The 24,579-nt window shown below is 36.4% G+C and overlaps 1 protein-coding gene across 2 annotated transcripts in view; it reads left to right on the forward strand.

Moving 5' to 3' along the window:
• LOC127419732 (moesin-like) overlaps positions 1-24,579 on the forward strand; it is a 32,625-nt gene that overhangs the window by 3,415 nt on the left and 4,631 nt on the right. Inside the window, exons 2-9 of one of the 2 annotated variants that reach the window (XM_051661397.1) lie at positions 11,154-11,237; positions 15,213-15,308; positions 17,965-18,087; positions 18,374-18,525; positions 18,910-18,993; positions 19,113-19,259; positions 23,303-23,399; positions 24,035-24,198. In XM_051661397.1, coding sequence (XP_051517357.1) covers positions 11,154-11,237; positions 15,213-15,308; positions 17,965-18,087; positions 18,374-18,525; positions 18,910-18,993; positions 19,113-19,259; positions 23,303-23,399; positions 24,035-24,198 — 947 coding nt within the window. Of the gene's footprint in view, positions 1-11,153; positions 11,238-15,212; positions 15,309-17,964; positions 18,088-18,373; positions 18,526-18,909; positions 18,994-19,112; positions 19,260-23,302; positions 23,400-24,034; positions 24,199-24,579 lie in introns of those variants that run through there. The other variant, XM_051661407.1, reaches the window with a different exon arrangement.

A 24,579-nucleotide genomic window follows, 5' to 3' on the forward strand; every position in this document is an offset into this window, starting at 1 on the left:
TCTCGCTCTCAAACTCTCCCTCTTCTCATATACACTCGCACAAATTCACCTCCAGTCATCAGTTCCTCTTAGCATACTGAGTGGGTGTTACGTGACCTCTGTAGGATAAGGTAATAGGGAGTGAGGATGCGAGAAAGTGAACAACTTATAAAGGTCACATTAACACCATAAACCATGAGTAAATATTTGTAAAATTTGTTTATGTTCTAAATTTAAAGTCAATTCTGTTAATGGAATCACTGAAGTCCGTGTCTTTATATTTTTCTGCACTAAAGGTGAAAATGTGCAGTTTTTATCTTAAGGAGCTATTTTTACAAAATCTGACTCTTAAGAATGACTTGTTAGTAATTCAGTTGATTTAAATTAGACTTTTTGATATACTTGAATAAAACCAGTAAAATGAGGTGTTACCACATGATGTACATTTTAGGCTACAAAATATTTTAATCATGTTCTCTCTGCCATCCTATGTTCTCACACTGGTTTTAAGTTTAATTCTGTTGACAGAAGTACAGAGATGACATTCAGTACATATTAAAAATAACTTTAGATTCCAGACCATAATGTCTCAACTCTTTAGAACTACAAATAAATGTTATGCATTGATGCTTTATCAGCATTTGAAGTTGTTCTGCATTAGGGCTTAAACGATTAGTCGACGTTATCGACAACAAAAAATTGTCGACATAAATTTCCGTTGTCGAATAGTCGTTTGATCTCATTTAACGCAACATGAGATCTTTTGAAATGCTAATGATGACGCAGGAGAGCAGCACTTCAGTTCACGCTTGATTGAGGAGAGGAAGCTCACAGTCCAGACGCACTCGAAATTTTCCAAACAGATTTAGGTGATCTAGATTGCAAAGTATGAGGGAATTATAATACAAAATAAGTAGATATAGAAGCAGTGTCATCTTGACGTGAAATAAAGTGGAGCCGTACCTTGCGTTCCACTTGAGCAAAACTTGCCTGTCAGAGCGTCTAAAAAGGTAATACCCCGGCGTTATATCTTTAATGCATCCTTTATTAAAGTTCAAATAATAAGGAAGTGGGTTTTATAAATAAGCACACACTCCAAAACTGGCATTTCGCTGTGCGGTCAGAGCCGCTTATATGAGTCGTGTAAAAACAACGCAAGAGAGTTTCAAACTTCTCCCGGCTGATACACAGTCTCGCGCGGAGACGCTTATCCCTCGCGCGCGCTTGCTGCAGCTAGATTATAACGTGATGGCTCGTGATGTAGGGAATCATAATATATGTGTCACGGTGTGTATCTTATCTTGAAGAAAATCAACAATTCAAGCTCTATTAAGAAGAGGGAGTTAGTTTTTTGTGAGTTAAAGATGACTCGAAGTGACCAAAAAGGTGAGAGAGTGTAGTCTTAGCCCATTATACAATGCAAACAATTAAATGGTTTTAGATTGAGTCTTTTGGTTTATTTAATAAAAAAAAAAAAAAAAAAAAATTAAAATCTAAAAATCCTTAAAACAAGATACATTTACCCAGTGGTGTCTCGGGGTCATTATTTAGTGTGGGGCACAATCAGTCACTTAATAATCAGTTATTTGACCGATCTTTGAAACATTGACGAATAAGTCATTTTGACAAAAAAGAAACAAGAATTTTTTTTTTAACATAGTGCATCAGTTTTTACTTCATCTTTGTCCCTCACATTCCCACTGTGCATGTGCCCTGTTTATTCCCTGGTATTAATATGCGTATTAAATGCATATTAACTGGCATCATCATCATTTACACCTGGTATTGTGCATCTCTTTTGTGTTTAGATTTTGAGTAGTGGGTATCTGATTTCATGACTGCATACATCAATCATTACTTCATTGTGTTATTGCATGATAATAAAGCGCAAACTTGATAATAACAAAAAGAAAACACAAAAAAGCAGTGCATCATTTCAGCCAACTATGCCAATTCAGCCAATGCATGCATTTAATAAGCGTAAACATCACGTTTAGAGCAGAATTGTCTGTTATTTTAGTGGAGTAACTGTGTTAACTGAGCTTCACAGATGTGCTTCTCATGTTACACTTTATGTTCGCATCATGGACTATGAAGTTTTGTGAACTTGTGCATGTGTGTATGCGCTTTAACTGGCAAAGTTTAAAAACCTTGTTTTAACGCAGCGGTTGATTGACAGGTAGAAGTTTCACACTAGAACTCATTGGTTCCAATGGACTCAAACAAAGGGTGTCAAAAAATCTATCATAAAAGCCTATTTACTGTCATTTATATGCCATTATAATGGATGCTACGCCCCTCAATGCCCTAGTACTTATAAAATGAAAACAAGTATGACTGATAAAAATAGACCATGACAGAAATTGTACAGAGGGGCAACCTCTGAACATGATGCCATACAAAAATCCCTAATAATTTAGTCTAAGCACAAAATACCACTAAGACGTGCACATCCACGTCAAAAAGGTCAAGTGACTGAAAGTAGACCACAAATAGGCAAATCGTCAAAGGGTGTGCATATTATCTCACTAACTTAAATGAACAACATAACAAAAGTAATCAAAACGACAGACTCCCAATATTTAGCAGTCATTAATATCTAATACAAACCAATGCATCAACAACACAACACCTCAACGCAATAGCATACAATTCAATGAAATGAGGAACGGTGCTTAACTAATCCAACCAACAGCACATTAGAAAAAATTAGCTTTTAAAACTTACCAATGAAGTTCACTACGCAGGACTGCAGTCAAGAGTGGTAACTTCCGATGCTCATGTCAACAGCTTGACATAAATATGATCGAAGCTTTTGATTGGCTCAGGGGCAAAGGCAAACTAGCCCCTCAGGCCATCGTTGAATGCTCATTGCACATGCATATGACATTCTCCAGATCTACGTTGAATAACATTAAGGATGAAAGGCTAGCCCCACGCATAGCAAATGAGAATGATTAAGTGGCTTTTATGCAACATAACTTAATAATAATAGAATATATACTTTTTTCTTGTATTATGGACAATAAACACGTTTAAGTTGCGGAAAATATATTATTTCGTAAAATAAATGTATGATGATGCCATGCAATTTGCACAGCAGAGTCACTTCTGGTGGGGCTTAGCCCCACTTGCCCCTAATATAGAGATGTGGCTGCATTTACCTGAGAAGCAGTATATAAGATATTTAGACTTGCTTTCAGAGAATGTATCTTGAATATGAGTATATTTTGTCTTTACTGCACTGGCAGAAGTATAAACAAGTGAAAAAATACACTTATATACAAAATACACTTCAAGATACATTCTCCAAAAACAAGTCTAAATATCTTATATGTTCCTTCTCAAGTAAATGTATCTTTTTTTAAGGATTTTTAGATCATTTTAAATGGTAACAAGACAAAAACACTTGATAACAATAGGATTTTTAGCAGTAAAAATTTTTTTAACGAATTAAACAATAAAAATCCACGTATTTTTTCCTTTGCAATTCAGTGAGTCATTTAGAGAGATTTTTAAAAGATGATTTTGTCCACTTTATTGTTAGTAAGCACGTTTAATATAACGAATCGAGGCACAAGCTGAATAGTCAGTTAATAACAAATGATTAATCGTTGCAGTAATTGGCGGAATAGTCGAATAATCGTTCTAATAATCATTAGATTAGTCGATTATCAAAATAATCGTTAGTTGCAGCCCTATTCTGCATGACCAAATGTTGATGGGGGTGGGGGAGAGATGTTATGTTTGGCCCTGTTTCGCGGCCGGCCCTCCAGGAAAATCCCGGTTCTACCTATGGCCAGTCCACTTCTGCCCTGATGCCATCCCAGATGTGTATGATTGTCTTTCTTCAGCAGAACACAAATTAAGATTTTTAGAAGAAGATGGAGCTCTGTCAGGTCTTTATAATGAAAGGACAGGGGTGCCAGCACTTTGGTCCAAAAGTCACATTTAGGCAGCATAAAAGTAATCCATGCGACTCCATTTGATCAATGAATGTCTTCTGAAGCGAATCGATAGGGCTATGTAAGAAACAAGTCAATAATTAAAATGTTTTTAACTTTAAATCGCCGCTTCCATCCAGGGCTCTGAGGCTGTTTGAAATGGCAGAACTCATAAGCACCGCTTCCGAATTGTCGTGTGAACTCGCCAACATGCTTACTCATGCTCTCGACATGCTTATTAGTAAAGGCAGAAAGCGCTTACAAGTTAATAATGTTTTAATTATCGATTTTAGTTTTTACATAAATGTATCAGTTTGCATCATAAGACATTCATGGATCGACTGGAGTCGTTAGGATCACTAAATATGACTAAATATGAAATATGACTTTTGGACCGTCGAAGTGCTGCCACCTGTGTGCTTCTATTATAAGAACCTGACAGAGCTCTGTCTTCTAAAAATCTTCATTTGTGTTCTGCTGAAGAAAGACAGTCATATACATCTGGAATGGCATCTGGGTAAGAGAATTTTAATTTTTGGGTGACCTATTCCTTTAAGCAATATTTAATGTTAATTTAAGTGAACCTGTATGTTTTTCTTAATATCAGTTGTGACAGAAGAAAACTAACTGCAGTGAGAGAGAAAAGACGAACAAGTTTTTGATGTCTTAATTGATATCTTTTCCATTTTAGCCATGGACATAACGGGTAAACAAGCATTTTCTTGTAAGAAACTTAGTCTTCTGAAGGTCAGTTCTGTAAAAGGAGGATTAGCCACGACTGCAGTCAGATTCTGCTGTCACAATAATTTGAGGAAGTATGTAGAGTCATTATCTTCAATCATACATCCAAAGGCAGGAGAGGGAGAGTTTGGCTCTCACTACCGCAGTTAGTTTGTGCTGCCTGTTAAGTGAGGTTAACATTAGAATAAACACAGAGGTATACACTGCACTTGTGGGCTTTTATCTCTCCTTGTCTGGCCACTAGAGATGGCAGCCATTTTGTCTGAGTTTGAGTGCATTTTTCAGGCCTACAAACTTGTCACGCACTTGTGCTGTGTATGTACATTTTAATTAAATTAAAACACTCTTCTAGAATTTTTTGGTTAGTGTTGTTGTCTATACTAAATTGGGGTTTAAAAGGAGAGATTGTGCTAGTTAGTTAAAATATTTGCTCTAATTGACTTGTTTTGTGGAGTAGTTGATTTTCATGGCTTGTATACTGGTTTCAAGGTAAAGTGTTGTGTGTGTGTGTGTGTATGTGTAGGAGTGTCAGATGTGTAGGCTCATAAGTGACTGATTTGCATGGGCTGCGATTTTGCGTGTCACACAGATAGCTATAGGGTTGGGAACTGAGAACCAGTTCTTGTTCAGAACTGGTTCCTTTAAAAAAGAAAAAAAACTGGAACCATATGATTTGCATGGCTTTGGTTCTGTGAACGGTTAAATTAAGAGTGCAATTTTTCACTGAAATTTTTTACTAAAGACTACAGCGGTTAAATCAATGTCTTTTGAAGTGGTCCAATTGGTTTTGGATGATAACAGACCAAAATGTAACTCCTTTTTCACCTCAAAGAACATTTTTCTCTAAGAGTCTAAGCTTGATTACACTTCCTAGCGCTCTGCACATGCCTCAAGCTCTGGGAAGTGTAATCGAGCTTGAAATAATGATCGTGCCTAGAGACTGCAATGGCAAGATGTACAGTGAAAAAGGAGCTACATTTTGGACTGTTATGACCCAACACCAATTGGATCGCTTAAAAGGGATTGATTTAACCACTGGAGTCTTATCAATTACTGTTATGTTGTGTTTGTGTGCTTGTTGGAGCTTAAAAGTTGTAGGCACCATTCACTTGCATTGTATGGACCTACAGAGCTATTCTTCTAAAAATCTTTATGTTCAGCAGAAGAAAGAAAGTCATACACATCTGGGATGGCCTGAGGGTAAATGATTAGAGAATTTTCATTTCTAGGTGAACTATTCCTTTAAATAAATTGAAATTTTTTATTGATAACTTTCTCTCTACTCGTCCACCAACTTGGGTGAATTGTTTCACCGATTGTCTTTCCCCTAAAGGATAAATGCGATGCTGCCTTTGAATCTGGCCATAATAAGTTATCTTATTTATGTTGCTGCCTACCTTCTTCGAAAAGCCTTCACTTCGGGACTGCACCTGTGACGCCTTAAAATACTGTCTTGGTAGGCAGTTCACTGCGTTACGAAACAGAGCTATGTGAACTTTATTGAAAGTTGCTTTGGAAGAAAAACATTTGATGAAAATAAGTGTAAATTCTATGTTTAGAACTATTATTCTTTTCTGTGTGTAACTGTGTAAATGTCTGAGTGTCATTGTTCTGGGTGAGTGTGTCTCAGTAAAGGCAGGGTGACCGTTCTAAGAATAGCTGTAGAGAAACTCTGGGAGTCCACTGTGAAGACCACACCCCATCACATGCGCACACACACACCCTGACCAGGCAGAACTACACATTCTTAGTTCCTGTTTCATGAAGCCATTAACTATTTTTACCCTGTGAATCCACTTCAGGATAGAGAGAGTCCATTTACCTGCCGATACCATTCCACACTTATTTGCACACACAAAAACTTGCCATTTCTGAGAGAGGATATGCTATACTGGAGCTTGTGTACATGAAATTAACTCTCCCAGACCGAGAGCAGAGTGATAAAGAGTGGAATATTGGTACAGTTGTTGAGAAAGTTCTGCTTGTTCTCTTTCTGTTCCAGATGGCTGTTGTAAGCATGTGAAACAGCAGAAGTAGGATACACACACACACACACACACACACACACACACACACAAACACACAGAAAAGCTAAAACCAAATGAATCACCTCATACTGATACAACCAGTGGACACACACATTCCAAAAACACATATAACACACTATTTCACAATCCAGCTATTTCAACCTATCTCCTCTCAAATTTCAATATGTGAACATCACTTTCTGTGCTAAATACTTAAAAACGGATGTCACTAACAACATTGATCATTCTAATGATACACCAAATTCTTGTGTATCTATGTCATTAGTATGTGTGGATATGAGATGGTATGTGACGAGAAAGAGATTTCGGTCTTTCCCCATTCAAATAGATATGAGCTGTACTTGAATTGCCTACATAGAACATGGCTGATATTATTGCCAAGATGGCCACCGAGTGAGCTGACTTGCCCCAAAATTAAAATGGAACACAAATGGATGTTTTAATTAATATCATGGTCCATCTTTTCAATACAATTGCAGTTGATAGTGCCTCAATTTAAAGCTTTAAAAAAAGGACCCAAAGGTATCATAAAAATAGCCCATGTGACTTGTGCGTTATATTCCAAGCCTTCTGAAAGAAGGCTTACAATAGGTTTAGGTGAGAACCTAAATTGTAAGTAATTTTTCAGTGAAAATCTTGATATCCGTTGCATGTTCATTAGCACTATAAAGAAGCTTGTTCACAGTGACTCGTGTGTTCATGTGAGAACCTGTGTGAGGCTGTGAGTGGATATAAAAGAATAGGGTAGTGTGATATGTACTTGGATTCTGGAGATGCATTAAACCATCTTGAGTTTAGTAGTGAGGTATTGAGGCTGGGTGAGGGGATATACAGGATTGTGAGCATGTTAGGAAATGTGTGGATGCGTATTTCCTTTTGTCATGTTATGGCACAGTTTGCAAAAAGTGACTGAGTCTTCGACTATGCACTGTGATTCTGTGGTGCTATAAAACATCCCTCTTTTTGTTCTAGCGGCCCAACAGAGCAACATTTCCTCTATCAATGGTGTGCATTTGGGGCGAGGCTACCTGTTTGTCCAGACAACAGTCAAAAAAAGGATTTTTGCTGCTTGTTCAGTTTACAAATTAAAATAAACTAAAGCAACACAGTTCTAGAACATTTTGTCATAACTTGATTTCATTGCATTGTATCCATTTACATTTGTAAAATAGAAGTTTACTTAATCCATTTGAGTTGGGACTACATTAATAATTTTTGAGGTGTAAATGTAGCATTGATAAAACTGGGCAGGGGATTTCCATTTCCCAGCATTCTTTGCAGGGGACTTAATATGGAGAGTTAATGTTAAAATTAAGTGTTATTTTATTTATTTTTGTGCAAGATGAATATAAAAGTGGATAGTTGTTAGTGTTTAATGTTTTGTTATGTTGAGGTTCAGAATAGTTTCTGTTATGTTAAAGTTTTGGTTGGTTACCCAAAGAGTGGAGCTTGAGCTAATGACGTGGACAGGTAAATGTCCGAATGTAATTGATTGCTCGTTTTGAGCAAATGCTGTGCTAACCATAGCATAGTTTCTAAACTACACTCATTAGCGCTTCCAACTAGGGCTGGGCAATACATCGAATACCCACGATATCATCGCGCTGATTTTGCTAATGATATAAAATTCAACAATATTGAGTATATCGTGATGATTTTAATGAGCCTTTTATTTGACCATTAAGTTTCATAGAGTGCATCAGTAGACTAATTTCACGATCCCTCAGGGCTGTATAATTAATCAAAATAACATCAAAATGGCGATATGATCATATGTGGTTATTTAACTGCCAAAGCCTGCGATTAAAGACCGATAATGATGGTCTGTGTGCGCTTCAGAATGAACCGGTGACGCACTGATCTGTGCACACACGCTGAGGCTCGTGTTTGTAGCACGGTTCACCTGCATTGTGAAGTACTGCAGGTTCAAGCATTTGCGCAATTTCAAACATTAGTAACTGCTATAAAGTTATTATACAAATCTACAAACGCGGAACAGTAAAGGAGAGTTTGACAGCGGTTCACAAGATGCAAAACTTATAACTGTCAAACAAACATTGCACTTCCCGTTTCATAATAAAAGCCCCTGGTGAAGGTGAAATAAACACGACTGCACTTGCAGTGTCAAAATAAAAACCCCAGTTTAGGGTGAATTAAATAGGACAGAAATATATTAATTTATTTTTAACAAATCTTATCCTGAATATAATATAATAATAATTCAGTATTATATTATAATAATAAACTTGACTGGGTTCCACAGTAATAATTTAGTATGATGCAATATTCATGAAGTAGTTTTTACACACCTTGTTCATTCACAAAGAAAAATGTTTTAGTAAAAATATATGAAGGTAAATAAGATTTTTATTAAGCTTCCATGTATGATTATTTGTTAAATGGAAGAATAAACGTGCAAATCAATGAAAATGATTTCATTTTACTATCCTTTGTGTTAATTTAGTGAAAAACTGGGGGAAACATGGCTTCATCATTTATAAATAGATTTTTATTTAATACCTTTTAAATATGAATTCTGCTTGGCTACAATGGCTGTTTAGATGAAATGATGGTTCCTCTGACTGAAATAAAAAACACTTATTGGTATTTCAGACCAAAAACATAATTATCGAGATAAATATCCAATATCGTCAATTTGCTGAAAAACATCGAGATATCATTTCTGAAGCCATATCGCCCAGCCCTGCATCCAACCATCATTTATGTAGCATGCTAAATTTTACTAGTGAGTACATAAAGAAATAAGAGATTTATTTGAGTATTAAGTTACATTTGAGAAGTGGAATTTTGTTGGGTTTATCCAATTAAACTAGGTTATATTTACACCGTGTTTGTGTTGAGATTACATAGTAATTTTAAGTTAAGAAAATTGAATCAAGTTCAGCCAAAGAGCAAGTTTTAATGAATGAACACATTTACATAGCTTTAATACTTTTATGGAAAATGGTTTAAGGAAGTGATTGGGTGTGATCTTTTTTTTTTTTCTTTCTCCCCATTTCTCCTCAATATGGCATGCCCAATTCCCAATGCACTCTAAGTCCTCGTGGCGGCGTAGTGACTTGCCTCAATCCGGGTGGCGGAGGACGAATCTCAGTAGCCTCCGCGTCTGAGACTGTCAATCCATGCATCTTATCACGTGGCTTGTTGAGCGTGTTACCGCGGAGATGTAGCACGTGTGAAGGTCCACGCTATTCTCCACGGCATCCACGCACAGCTCACCACGAGGAGGTTACCCCATGTGACTCTACCCTCCTTAGCAACCGGGCCAATTTGGTTGCTTAGGAGACTTGGCTGGAGTCACTCAGCACGCCCTGGATTCGAACTCGCGACTCCAGTGGTGGTAGTCAGCATCAGTACTCGCTGAGCTACCCAGGCCCCCCGGTTGGGTGTGATCTTAAAGTATAGATTGAGCTCTTCTGAGACTTAGCACACAGACACTGCATGAGCGGTCTCTCAGATGCTAGATAAACCAGGGCATTATACAGCAAAGCATGGAGGTGTGTGCCTGAGTAGCTATTTATCTCCCTCTCTCACACATACGCATTCGCTCACTCAGGGCTGGGCGTTATGGTGATATACAGTATATCGTGGCGACGATACATCTATACAGTATATAGATTTTCCTATATAGTGTATATCGTGGTATGTAAGTATCTGTTTGCGCGATGCTCCACCTGCACATGAGATTGCGAGGGAGAGAGATAAACAACATGGAGAATGATGAACACAATGAACGCGTGTATTTCTATCTAGTATATAGTCATCAAAGAGGCTTCCTGTATCCAATGGGAGGCTGAATCCAAAACAAATGCGTAACGGATGGATTTACTTCAGAATCGAAGCAAACACTTATATGTTCAACTAAAAAGAGATAAGCCTCATTTTTGTACTTAAGTTGAGAAATTATGCATAGTAGATAAACAGTTAAAATATTTTTAATAATTTTATATTTATTGATAGTTTTTTATTGCAGTGGACATGACAGGTTTACCATTAGGCTAGTTTGGATAGTTTTAAATAAATAAAGAAACGTTCAGTAGATTTTTTCAGAAGTTTTTGAATCACTTTCCAAAAATGTTTTCCATTCTTCCCTCTTGCTGTTTCCTTCTATTGTAGTTATCTTATCCAGACTTCCAGAGCGTGATCAATCATGTTAAAATAGCAAGCCACGCTTAAGAGCGCAAATGAACCCATGCTCACACAACACACATAAATGCAATTAAACTTGCATGTTCACACCCAACTGTTATAACAGTTTTTCCAGCATTTTCCAGATAATATTTTTTATATAATTCTTTAATATAACCATTAAAGATGTGTAAGCTGTCCATCAAAAAAGAGAATTTGTTTCCATTGCTCGTGTGTTTGTGCATTCATTCATACCCTCAAATTTGTTACAGTTTATCTTTTTTATTTTCAGATCAGTGTTCGTGTGACTACGATGGATGCAGAGCTGGAGTTTGCCATCCAACCCAGCACCACAGGGAAACAGTTATTTGACCAGGTGTGTGTGCACACATTTGTGTGTGTTTATTTGTAATGCATGTATGTGTAAACATGTTGCTGCTGTTATTAAAAGTTTATTCCCAGAATAAAATGACAGAAGAAATATTCTGTAGTCATTTTCTCACCCTCATGTTGTTCCAAACCTGTGTGACTTTCTCTCTTCCATGAAACACAAAAGAAGATCTGATGTTTGGCAGAATGTTAGAGACTGACAGCCTCAGTCCCCATTCATTTTCATTGTAAGCAAAAAAAAAGATACAATGAATGTTTAGGGTGACTGAAGCTGTCAGTCCCTCACATACTCCTTTCATGTCATGGAAAAACATGAGTGTGATTAAATGATGACCAAATAAAATTTTTTGGGTGAACTAAACCTTTAATAAAAGGTTATACTAAGTTTCCAGAAATTCACAACTTCAGTGTGTGTGTGTGTGTGTGTGTTTAAGGAAGTCTCAGTATTATTCACAAACTGGAAATCCTTATTTCAGGGGGAATTCTCCCTTCATCCACCCATCCTTTCTCTATCTGACTCTTTCTGACTCTCTGTTTCTTCCTCTGGCTGTTATTCTGTACATTCCCCTCTTCCTCTCTACTAGTCACTCTCTGTCATGTTGATGAGGCCGCTCTTTCTTAAACTTGATAATAGGCAGCTTTGTGCCTGAGTAACCTTTTAATTTCTCATACAAACACACACTGATCACTGCTGCAGTATTTAGTCTTCAGTTTGAGCTGAGGTTTAGGGATTGGAAAGGGGTCAGACCTGAACTTTAGTCCAGTTTATTCCATCACTTTTTTTTATTTATTTTTATTTATATATATATATATATATATAAGAAAATGCATGTCCTTGTACTGCTTCACAACCAGCTCACTCAAACATCCTAAATATAAGATTAATCCGGTATATCCAAACATATTCCAATTTGTAATATTGAATATTTTAATATTTACATTTGCACAATTAAACAAAATCACAGGTGACCTTGAACTAATTTACACTGTCACATATTTTCATCATTTCGCATATTATCCTAAACTATGATAGTTTTGTTGACTGAAACTATTTGCTATTTCAGTCAGACTAAATGGACTAAAATTAACCCTCATTCCATCCCAGATGTGTATGACTTACTTTCTTCTGCTGAACATAAGAAGAATATTTCAGCTCTGTAGGTCCTCACAATGTATGTTAATGGGTACCAACATTTTAAAGCATCAAAAAGCACATAAAAGCAGCATAAAAGTGAACAATGTTTGTCTTTTTTTTACTAAAAATGTTTCTCCCTGCCCAGCAGGTGGCAATATGCGTGAAAAATGTGAATCGGCAAAAACAAAAGAAGAATGTGAAAGTGAAGTGGATACTAAAAAGGACTTAAATATTGTTCACTTTTATATTATATCTTTTTCTCCCCCACACCTATCAAATCACTTCTGAAGGTATATATTTAACCACTGGAGTCATTTGGATTTTTTGAGCTGCCTTTTATGTGCTTTTGGAGCTTCAAGATTTTGGTCACCATTCACTTGCATTGTGAGGACCAACAGAGCTGAGATACTCTTCTAATAATCTTTGTTTCTGTTCAGCTGAAGAAAGAAAAACATATACATCTGGGATGTGTAAATGATGAGAATTAGAGAATTTTCATTTTTGGGTGAACTGTTCCTTTTAAGCTCTTGTGCTGACCATCCAGCTGAGTGAGTGAGTGAGAGAGAGAGTGAGAGAGAGTGAGAGAGAGAGTGAGAGAGAGAGTGAGAGAGAGAGTGAGAGAGAGAGAGAGAGAGATCACTTGTATGTGAGAAGCGTCACTCCTGTTTACAAATCATATATAAACACAGCTGCCCTCCTCTCTCTCTATCTCTCCATTTGCCCTTTTCTTCACATCAGTTGTGAGCCAGCATCTCACAACACCTTCACCAACATTTTACATCTCATAGACACACACACACACGCACTCACTCTGCTGATTGGGAATGGCGACTGTCTTCTCGGTATATCAAAGATGAAGGATTCAGTGTCCTGACATTCATAGCATTTCTTGAATGTTCCACCCCTCCCTGAAAGCTAAATACACACTAAATACAGAGATTAAAACACTGCAGGTCACCAAGACTGTGTACTGTTTGTAGCACTAGTAGGTGTATACATAGTCTATAGAGCGCAACAATGCCTGTTCACTTTTTTAGCTGTTTTGGTTCCAGAAGCATTTTCCCCTTTAATTTCTTCCATAGTGATTTCATAAAATGCCTCCAGAGTTCTAAGCCAATTGGACAAAAAGACAAAGGTACAAGACTTTGTACTTAATGTATATTGTGAGGGAATGAACTACAATCCCATGAAGCATTGCGAATGATGTAATTGAATAAAAAATAAAAAATAAAAAAAAGCACTGGAAAATTACAAAACTATTTATTCAAAGATGTTGATTAGAAGGATAAAAACTATATATTTTAATTTCATTGCAAAATATTCAGATAAATGCAAATATATTAGCAGTTTAAGAGTGTTAGGAGACCAGTGTTTACAGTGATTGGTGGATCTTTCTCTGCTGGATCATGGGTAGTGTAGTTCTTTACCAGAAATTCTGCTGTTTAACAAGATTTTTTAGTTAAATTATGTTACAAATAAAAAAGGAAACTGATTGATTCAACAGAAGCATATACCATCGATTGACAATTTTGGAGGTCATGATAGGTCTGTATTTTAAAGGTTTAGAAGTTATAGTTAAAAATCAATTTGCCTATGGAGAAAATGAACAAAACCAGACAGTTGTGCTCTTTTGGCATATCATGTGAGCTCCACTGTGTGCACTTCCATTGATTGTTGTTGTATTGCTTCAGTGCTCATTTGCATTGAGTTAAACTCTGCTCAGCTTTGAGGTTTAGAGAGCGGGCATGTGGTTGAAGTTAGCAAAATGCCGGCAGTCAGCAAAATGGCTGAAAACACTTTCAAAACTTTTAATGGTTATATTACAAATGATATAGGCTATAAAACTATTATTCTTCAGATACAATAGGCTAAAAGACTATTATTCATTAAATACAATATCAATATTTAAACTGATAGTAAAGATCGATTAGCCTCGCCACAACTTATTGTATTGTATTTCTTGACACTATCTGTAGGAAGGGAAAGTAAAGGAAACTTAAAGGCGGGTACAGGATTGGGGAAAAGTCGCAAGCCAGATTCATGCGAGCAACACGAGTTTGAACAACATAGATTAATATGTTAGTTGAGGGTAGTTTAAACATGTTAAAAAGACAGGACCCATACCAAAGTGAAACATACAAAAGCAAGCACATAAACTGTTCTGGAGTCAGTCAGTACATTTACATGCACTTTAAAAGTTTGATTTCAGTGAGACTAAAACAAAATTCTGCTTTTTTAAATCTCATATTAATGCTGAAGTCCAACTGAAATCATCAGATTGTTGTGCATTCGACTACCAGACCTATATATTTGCAGTTTGGCTTTGTCCAGCATGTATACACGTTAAACGGACCACAATTGGCATCAGCATTGTATCATGTTTACTTAGACAGACTGAGGAAGACCGCAGCTGGACTAATAAATAATGCTGTAGTTAGATTAGTACAGCGCATATAAACATGCTGAATGATTGTATGTCTTTGTGTAATCTCACCTAACACAGTGCTAATATTATATTAACAGTCAGTTACATCAGTACTTTCAGTAATTCTTTCAGCATCCTTGCTCTAACTTCTTTTTCTTGCCCTAGTTAATGTTGGTGGGGGTGTATCTGAGCTTGAGTCTCATTCTCAGGTTACTCTATTACAGGCAACAAGACAAACCTCTCTTCCATTTTTTTCCACATCATATGACCTTGTAAAATCTTGTTTAGATGAGTGTTCTATGGCTGTGATTTTGTTTTTAAACACCCATTTGTTAAAATATGTATGTTTATTTGATCTTGGTGTTTAAGATATTGGTATATGTGTTTAAATATGTTTATAGGTTGTAAAAACCATCGGTTTAAGGGAGGTGTGGTTTTTTGGACTGCAATACCAGGACACCAAAGGCTTTTCTACCTGGCTTAAACTCAACAAGAAGGTTTGTGTATAAACGTGTATGCATGTATGTTTGGGGAGGGAGTTGCTTAGCCATGCTTTGGGGCTAACTTTGACTGCAGAAGTTAGCTAAATCTGAATCCTTTCAGGACATTAAGGATGTTCTCAGTTGGAAAAACGATGCATAGTTAAATTAAAGGTGCACTCAGTAACTTTTGTCTATGTGTCAACTTGGACTTATACTGACACCTAGTGGCTTGGATGCAGCATAATTTAAAATCTATAGTTTTCAGTTTCAGATGCCATTGTAGAAAATTAGTATTCACAGTCTGCCATGATTACTTTAATCAATGAGTGAAAGTGTCAAATAACAGGACGGTTACTGAGATTAAGCGAGTAGTATCCGGCTGGTCATGTGATTCTAACATTGCAGCCCCCACGTGCGGACCCTCTCCATGTAGAATAAAACAGCTTTTATAAGGTTACTGATATGACTGGAGTAGGGTTGCGTGGTTTACCGATACTAACGAAGTATCGCGATACCAAAAAAATTAAAACGGTACAATATCATCTTGTTGCTAATTTTGGTACCATGCTGTCATCAGCAAAATTATATGAGATGTGACAAATTTGAGATGATATCAGTGACAATTTGAAAATAAAATAAAAAAACCTCTGGATATGGCAAAATGTGATCATTAAACAGCAGAAGGATGTAATTTAATTAAATATTATACAGTCACATGCATTGCATGCTACAGAATGAACAAGAGGTGCTGCTCTGCTCTGTCATACTGTTCCCACACACGGGAGCACGCATGTGCAAACACTCACACAAACTCAACACACACTGCTGATGCTTAATTTTCGAGCAGTGTGTTTTGAGTAAAAACAGCTGTTAACACTTATGCCAGGTTCACACATCCTCCATTAGCGGCACGTGACCGAGGCGTGAGCGGCATGTTTTCATTTCGGTGCCCATATTAACAGATGACACCGTTTACACTGCAAACGTGAGTCGTGAGGTGAAGCGACCCAGAAGCATCCCAGAGGCAGTAGTGAGCGGATTGTTTCGCCGTTGAGTCTATTATTACCACGTGGCTCACGCTAAGCTCAGCGGCTCTGGGTGCAGTATAACACTAAAATAATCAGGAGATTATTGAAAAGGCACAAAAGGAAATCGAAATGATTCAAACTGAACATATAGTACACTACAATGTAGATGGCTGCATGCAAGTAAACTCAATAAAATAACTTAATGAAGGAAATAATTAACAAACTGCCAGACCTTTTGCCATTCTGTGTATATAGGTGTACACTATAGACACAACATTAACCAATCACAACCAAGTGTGCTGATAAAGATGAAGTGCACGTGACTGCCCGCTGTTGTCCTTGATGCAGTAATAACCCCAGCTTGTTATGACCTTATTAAAGAATAAATTTGCCATAGGATCCCATAGATAACTTTATTTCCTGCGCAGTGGCGCTGCTGTTTCTTGTGGAAGAGACGCGGCCAATGTGAATGTCCAACACGACCGTGCCGCTCACGGAGGATGTGTGAACCCGGCGTTAAAATAATTCCTCTGGTGCAGCTCATAGATTTCAGCTCGACAGTCACGACAGGAGTACCCCAGCGTTAATGGGAAGCTTGATATAACTAACCCGAAAAACAGGAAGAACTCAAAGGTCTGTCAAAAAAAGAAACCCCGCTACCATGAAAGCTCTATTCAAATGGATGCGTGAAATTGAAGACAGAAAAGTATAACTACTGTATAAAATGTAATGTTCAAAAAGTAGCAATAATACTCATAATAACAATTATGTAATATTAAATGGTTGTATTATTATTATTATTATTATTATTATTATTATTATCTGTAAGCAATATCACAAACGCAAGCAGCCTTGTGCCACAGGTAATCCGATTTTTTTTTTCATTAATGTTTTCATTAATACTGTAAAGCTCTGTTGTGCAGCATTTTATTTGACCAAAAATAAAATTGCAATTTCTTTGTAAAGTTGCAGTTATTTTAATCAAGTCGAAGCCAAAATATTGGTATCTGAGCAACCCTAGACTGGAGTCTTCATTTTAATGCTAGTGGTCATGATTTCCTACATATATTGCAAAATTACAATTCATGTTTTTAGGAGTTACACTTTTTTAATGAGGAAAAAAATGACTTGAGTGCACCTTTAAATAATGTTTTATGTTCATTCTAAAAATGCAAAACTTTTCTTTTAGGGGTAAGGTTAGGGTTGGTCTGTAGTAATTGTAATTGGCTTTATATTGAAGCAGAAAAATAGTGTATGAAGTGTATGGTATGTTCCATTTAGATTATAATAGCTAGATAATGCATGTACATGATCTCTGATAGTGGCCCTGAATTCCCATTAGCACTTTCATAAGCCTTCAATAAGTGAAACCTGCACTAATTAGCCTTTTTCAGTCCCATCTTCCTGTCTTCCCTTTTTTCATGAAGAAGTGTGACAAATATACCCAACCTTGAAATTGACATCTCTGTGTCTTGTAGAGTCTCATGTTAATTAAAAAGACAGAGAAAAGAGATGAAAGCTCCTTTGTACAATGAGAGACCGCTGAAGGTGTCCTTAGATAATGCAGGATGTTAAAAGGCAGGTGGAATTAGTGACTCTGTCAAATCAAGGTGACCAATTCTGTGCCATTCCTTGTTGCCTAGGTTACGGCTCAGGACGTCCGCAAGGAGAGTCCTTTGCTTTTTAAATTCCGGGCAAAGTTTTATCCCGAAGATGTTTCCGAGGAGCTGATTCAAGAGGCGACTCAAAGACTCTTCTTCCTTCAGGTGTGTATATTTGTAAATGTGTTTGTTGTTGTAGTACGCTCTCTAGTGCCATCACTGGTCTATAGCAACCTGTGATATTTACATTGCTGTACTGTTTGGTGCAAAGTCAAACATGTACGGTCTTAAATAGTCTCAAAGAACATGTGTGCATTAGAGTGGACAGAAATGAATGCTGGATGTATAAGTGGAATTGAGAAACAACACAACCTGGTGGTCAGCGAGGGAATTGCACTAACTGATCCACTTCAAGGTAAACATTAAAGCATACCTGCTTATTATGTTTCAGGTGAAAGAGGGGATCCTGAATGATGATATCTACTGTCCCCCCGAGACCGCGGTGTTGCTGGCGTCGTACGCAGTGCAGGCCAAATACACAGACTACAACAAAGATGCTCACACACCTGGATACCTGTCCAGTGAGAAACTGCTCCCACAGAGGTGTGTTTTGTTATGTTTTTTCTTATTTGACAATTCTTTGGTTAGAAAGTGTCTGCCAAAGAACAACTTAAAGACAACATGAAATGAAAATTGAACTTTTTTAATAAATGTCTCTGTGCACAATTTTTGGGTGCCCATTATTCTAAAGAATTTTTTTATTTTTATTTTTTTATAATCTTGTAATCATTCAAAATGTAATATCTTTCTCTGGCTATGAAAATGTTTATTTATTTATTTATTTATTTTTTGCAGATTTCTCACTAAATATTTCACTTAGAAATAAATCACATTATGGAAGTTAAATGCATGAAATGTTGTTTCATTTGTCTGTAATAACCCATTAGAGATATTCTAATATTGTGTGTGTGTGTGTGTAATCTACAGAGTTTTGGAGCAACACAAGCTGAATAAGGAGCAATGGGAGGAAAGAATTCAGGTCTGGCACGAGGAGCACAAGGGCATGTTGAGGTACATACACACACATACCAATGGAATGTGCTCTTTTCTGTGTGGTATCGCTGATTGTATTGACCCTGTAAATCACAAACCCCAAACTGAGTATGACTTGTTTCATGTGCATGTTTCAGAGAGGACTCTATGATGGAGTATCTGAAGATAGCTCAGGATCTGGAGATGTACGGCGTGAATTATTTCAGTATTAAGAATAAGAAGGGATCAGAGCTCTGGTTGGGAGTGGATGCCCTCGGACTCAACATCTACGAGCAGAATGACAAGTAATTATGTAGTGCTTTTGAATATACAGTATATATACAGTACAGTTTAGAAGTAGATTTTGCACTTCACTTGTTCAGATGTGAAGTCTTTAGAAACTTAAAGGGATAGTTCACCCAAAAATGAAAATTCTCTCGTCATTTACTCACCTTTATGCCATCCCATGTGTGTATGACTTTCTTTCTCCATCAGAACACATTTAAAGAAAAATTGAAAATATCTAAGCTCAGTAGGTCCTTAAAATGCAAGTGGATGGTGTGGCATTCACAAGAGGGCAAAGTTTACGTGGTCTCGTGTGTGCAGCTGTATCTCTACATTAGGGGAAAGTGGGGCTAAGCCCTGCCATAGGTGGCGCTGTTGTGCAAATTGCATGGCATCATCATAAATATATTTTAAGAAATAATATATTTTCCGCAACTTAAACGTGTTACAAGTTTTTCATTATACAAGAAAAAAAGTATGTATTCTTTTGATAAATTCTATTATTATTAAGGTATTTTGCATAAAACCCATTTAATCGTTCTCATTTGCTATGCGTGGGGCTAGCCCTTCATCCTTAATGTTAATCAACGGAGATCTGAAGAACGCCATACGCATGTGCGACGAGCGTTCAACGATGGCCTGAGGGGCTAGTTTGCCTTTGCCCCTGAGCCAATCAAAAGCTTCGATCATACTGTATTTATGTCAAGCTGTTGACATGAGCATCAGAAGTTACCGGGTGCATAGTAGAGTTTGTGAGCACCTTGAGATTCATTGGTAAGTTTTAAATGCTGATTTGTTTCTAATGTGCTGCTGGTTGGATTAGTTAAAGTACACTGTTCATCATTTCAATGAATTGTATGCCATTGCATTGAGGTGTTGTTTTGTTGATGCATTGGTTTGTATTAGATTACAATGACTGATAAATATTGGAAGTCTGTCGATTAGTTTTGTTATGCTGTTCATCAGTGTTATTATAGTTTTGGATTTTTAATTTACTATTTACTATTTTATATTCAATTTGTCATTACAATTTAGTTTAGTTTTCGTTAGTTTTCACAATTTGTCTGTTAGTTTTAGTTTTCTCTGTGTTTTTTCGTTTCAGTTTAGTTCGTTTTTATTTTAGTTTTAGTGTTTTTTTTTATGGCTGCCAAAGCTGAGCGTTTACTGGTGTAATTTAGAAAGTTTAACATCATTACGTTTCTCTGGGCAGTCTTGTGCTACGTCTGTCTAGTGGTATTTTCATGTTTAATGTGGATTGTACATGTTGCAAATTTTATAATATAGGGTGAATATGGGTAAAGTGACAAAGGACATTTAAGCTTGATCCACATTGTATCCATAAGTATTTCATTAAATGATTATAAATCATTACTAAACTAATCTTTGGGGAGTATACAATTAAAGGGATAGTTCCCCCAAAAAGATTTAAGTTCTCTAATCATTTACTCACCCTCATGCCATCCCAAATGTATATGACTTACTTTCTTCTGCTGAACACACATGAACATTTTTAGAAGAATATTTCAGCTCTGTAAGTCCTCACAATGCAAGTCAATAGGGGCCAAAACTTTGAATCTCCAAAAAGCACATAAAGGCAGCATAAAATTTATGCATACGACTCCAGTGGTTAAATCCATGTCTTTAGAAGCAATATGGTAGGTGTGATTGAGAAACAGATCAATATTTAATTCCTTTTTTACTGTAAATCTTGACATCAGCAGTCTCCTTGGCAATCATAATTTCAAGCTCGATTATATTTCCCAGCCCCATCTAGCACTCTGCGAACTGTACTCGTAAGTGTAATCGAGCTTAAAATCTTGTTCCTGTAGACTGCAATTGCAAGATGTACAGAGAAAAAAAAGTTACATTTTGGTCTGTTATCACCCAAAACAGATTGGATCACTTCAGAAGACATGAATTAAACCACTGGAGTCTTATGGATGACTTTTATGCTGCCTTTATGTGCTTTTCAGAGCTTCAAAGTTTCAGAACCCATTTACTTGCATTGTATGGACCAACAGAGCTGAAATATTCTTCTAAAAATCTTCATTTGTATTCAGCAGAAGAAAGAAAGTCTTACACATCTGGGATGGCATGAGGGTGAGTAAATGATAAGAGAGATTACATCTTTAGGTCAACTATCTCTTTATCTTTTTGAGGTTTAAAATTGTGAGTGGTTTAAAAAAGGTGATTTTACTTTCATGTAAAATGTGTGGCAAAGCTCATTTCATGACTACTGGTAGGAAAAGCAATGGTAAAGGAAATGACAAATCTGGTATTGGTAAATCTAGTTAAGCTTATAAACAAGTAAAAGTGAACTTAATGTTATGATGTGAAAGTGTAGAAGAAAACATAAAAAATAATTTTATATATATATATATATACATATATATATATATATTTTTTTTTTTTTTTTTTTTTTTTTTTTTTTTCCTAGAGAATACTTTTAGCTCTATCCCACTTTACCAGTAGGCTCTGCTGCTTAAACACACCTGGGATTTTATCAAAAGAGGATCTTCAAAGGTTCTTCCCAGTATTGAATATTTCTTAATTATTTTCTTTTGACTAAGGTAGAAGACATCCTAAGCTTTCTTCAAATGTATAATCTTAGTTTATGTGTCATTTGGATCATAATTCAAAGTGCCAAGAAAAGAAAAATTTCCAAAATTGTCCCACTTTGCCCATATTCACCATATTATGTTGAAAACTAAAATTAATTTGAGAATTTTTATTTTATTTTAGTTAGTTTTGGAGTTATGAAAAAGTATTTTAGTTTAGTTTCAGTTTTTTTCCAATAATTTATACTTTAGTTAACGAAAATGATTTTAGTTAGTTTTCATTTTTGTTAACTATAACACTGCTGTTCATTTGAGTTAGTGAGATAATATGCACACCCTTTGATGATTTGCCTATTTGTGGTTTACTTTCACGCTTACATGAGCTTTTTGACATGGATGTGCACGTCTTAGTGGTGTTTTGTGCTGAGATTAAATCATTAAGAATGTTTGTGGCAACATGTTCAGAGGTTGCGTTAGAAAAAGTATTTATTCATCACTCTCATACTTGTTTTAATTTTATAAGTCCTAGGGCATTGAGGGACGTAGCATCCATTATAATAGCACATAAATGACAGTAGATAGGCTTTTATGATAGATTTTTTGACTCCCCTTGTTTGAGTGAAACCAATGATTTCTAGTGTAAAATTTCTGCCTGCCAATCAACCGCTGCACTAAAATGATGTTTTAAAACTTTGCCGGTTAAAGCGCATACACACATCCACAAGTTCACAGAACTTCATAGTCCATGATGTGAACATAAAGTGTAACATTATTTGTCAATGTTTCCAAGATCGGTCAAATAATTGATTAAGTGGTTGTTTGTGCCCCACACTAAATAATGACCCCGAGACGCAACTGGTGTGACGTATTCATGTTGGCATGCTATGAATGTAATCTCACGTTTTTCTCTCTGTTGAGACATCCATGATGAGCAAACAAATGCCCCATTGTGAGTAAACAAACAGATAAAACCAATTAAGCTTCTGTACAGCGTTTCTACTACTCAGTTGTAAACAGCACTGCACTTCCAGGTTTGTCGCACATGCGTCTGTTCTCACGTGAACATGCCAACATGATTACGTCACACGTGCGTACTGCTGCTGTTGCTGACTGGAAGTGATGATTTATAGTTAAAAAGCACTTTAAATATTGATCTTTTTCGCAGCAAAAGCAACCGTTTAGCTTTAGAAGACATTAATTTAACCAGTGGGGTCGTATGGATGACGTTTATGCTGACTGTCTGTCAAGTTTTGAGCTTCAAAGGTCTAATCACCATCCACTTGCATTTTAAGGACCTACTGATCTAAGATATTTTTTAAATTTTTCTTCAAATGTGTTCAGATGAAGAAAGTTATACACACCTGGGATGGCATGAGGGTGAGTAAATGATGAGACAATTTTCATTTTTGGGTGAACTAGCCCTTAAATGAATATCTAGTCAAACTCTGACATTTATTAATGTAAAAAAACGAAAGGCTGACTCACCTTATCTCCTCTCTTTTCAGAATGACGCCTAAAATTGGTTTCCCCTGGAGTGAGATCAGGAACATTTCTTTCAACGATAAGAAATTTGTCATCAAACCCATTGATAAAAAAGCCCCGGTAGGTCAAACACATTTTCCTGATGTCTGACCAGTCATTGTTTCTTTTAATTCTCAGTGAGCAGGGTCTAGATAAGTGGATGGTTGTTATTTTGGGTACTTGTTTTTAATGTAAACTAACTCTGACAAAAACTCCCTTTAGGGGCATTTGGGGATGTGTTCAGTTGAAAATTAAATTCATAAATAAAGCTATCAATGAGATATAAAATTCTACAAACTAAAAAGCTTTCATTTAGGGTTAGGATTTGGGTCAGGGTTAGTATATAGTCTTAATAATTAGCTTAATATAAGTACAAAAGAAATCTGGAATTTTCCCATTTCGATAGCCAAGTAAATGTGAGTGTGTGTGTAAAGCAGTACGGTGACGTAATGTTTGACTATGTGATTTCAAATATGATATTATGTTGAAATCACGGTGTACACCAAAGGCTTTCCATTGTAGCAGCACGTCTGTCTTTGTTTCACTTTATCGACCAAACAAAAGAGAATCTGGTGATGTATCACTCATTTTATTAATCAGTATTTCCTGTAGCTCTTGATCCCTCTCACTTTGTAATATTAATCTATTTCTGAACACAATTATCTCTTTCACTCTGTTCTGAACTCTAAGGGAGGTTGATCTCTCTGTCTCTGCAGGACTTTGTGTTCTATGCCCAGCGTTTACGCATTAATAAGAGGATTCTGGCGTTGTGCATGGGGAACCATGAGCTTTATATGAGGCGCCGTAAACCTGACACCATTGAGGTCCAGCAGATGAAAGCACAGGCCAAGGAGGAGAAGAACCATAAAAAGATGGAAAGGTGAAAGAGAGCGGAACACAACACAAAGGCTCTTGTAATTGGGTCGAGATTGTGATTTTATCAAGTACTGCGTTTATCAAGACACATTAAAACCTTGGAATAATTGAAAGTTTGTTAAGAGATGTCACACAGCAGAAGGAGGTTTTTAAAAGTTGACCTATTTTTTTTTTAATTTACTTTTTTTTTAAAAACACAACATTCATAGTGTGAGGCACTGGAAAAAAGCGATATGCTACACAAAGGCTAAAGATGTTCTACTGTGTGTGTTCCTGGTGGTTGGTGCAGTTCAAGTGTAGGGAAGCACAGATCACTCAATGATACAGAGATTTTTTACATTGTTTTTTGATGTCTACAATATTGATGTAAATCGAAAAATCGAAA

This window comes from Myxocyprinus asiaticus, chromosome 3 (genome assembly GCF_019703515.2).
Source record: "Myxocyprinus asiaticus isolate MX2 ecotype Aquarium Trade chromosome 3, UBuf_Myxa_2, whole genome shotgun sequence".
NCBI classification, from domain to species: domain Eukaryota; kingdom Metazoa; phylum Chordata; class Actinopteri; order Cypriniformes; family Catostomidae; genus Myxocyprinus; species Myxocyprinus asiaticus.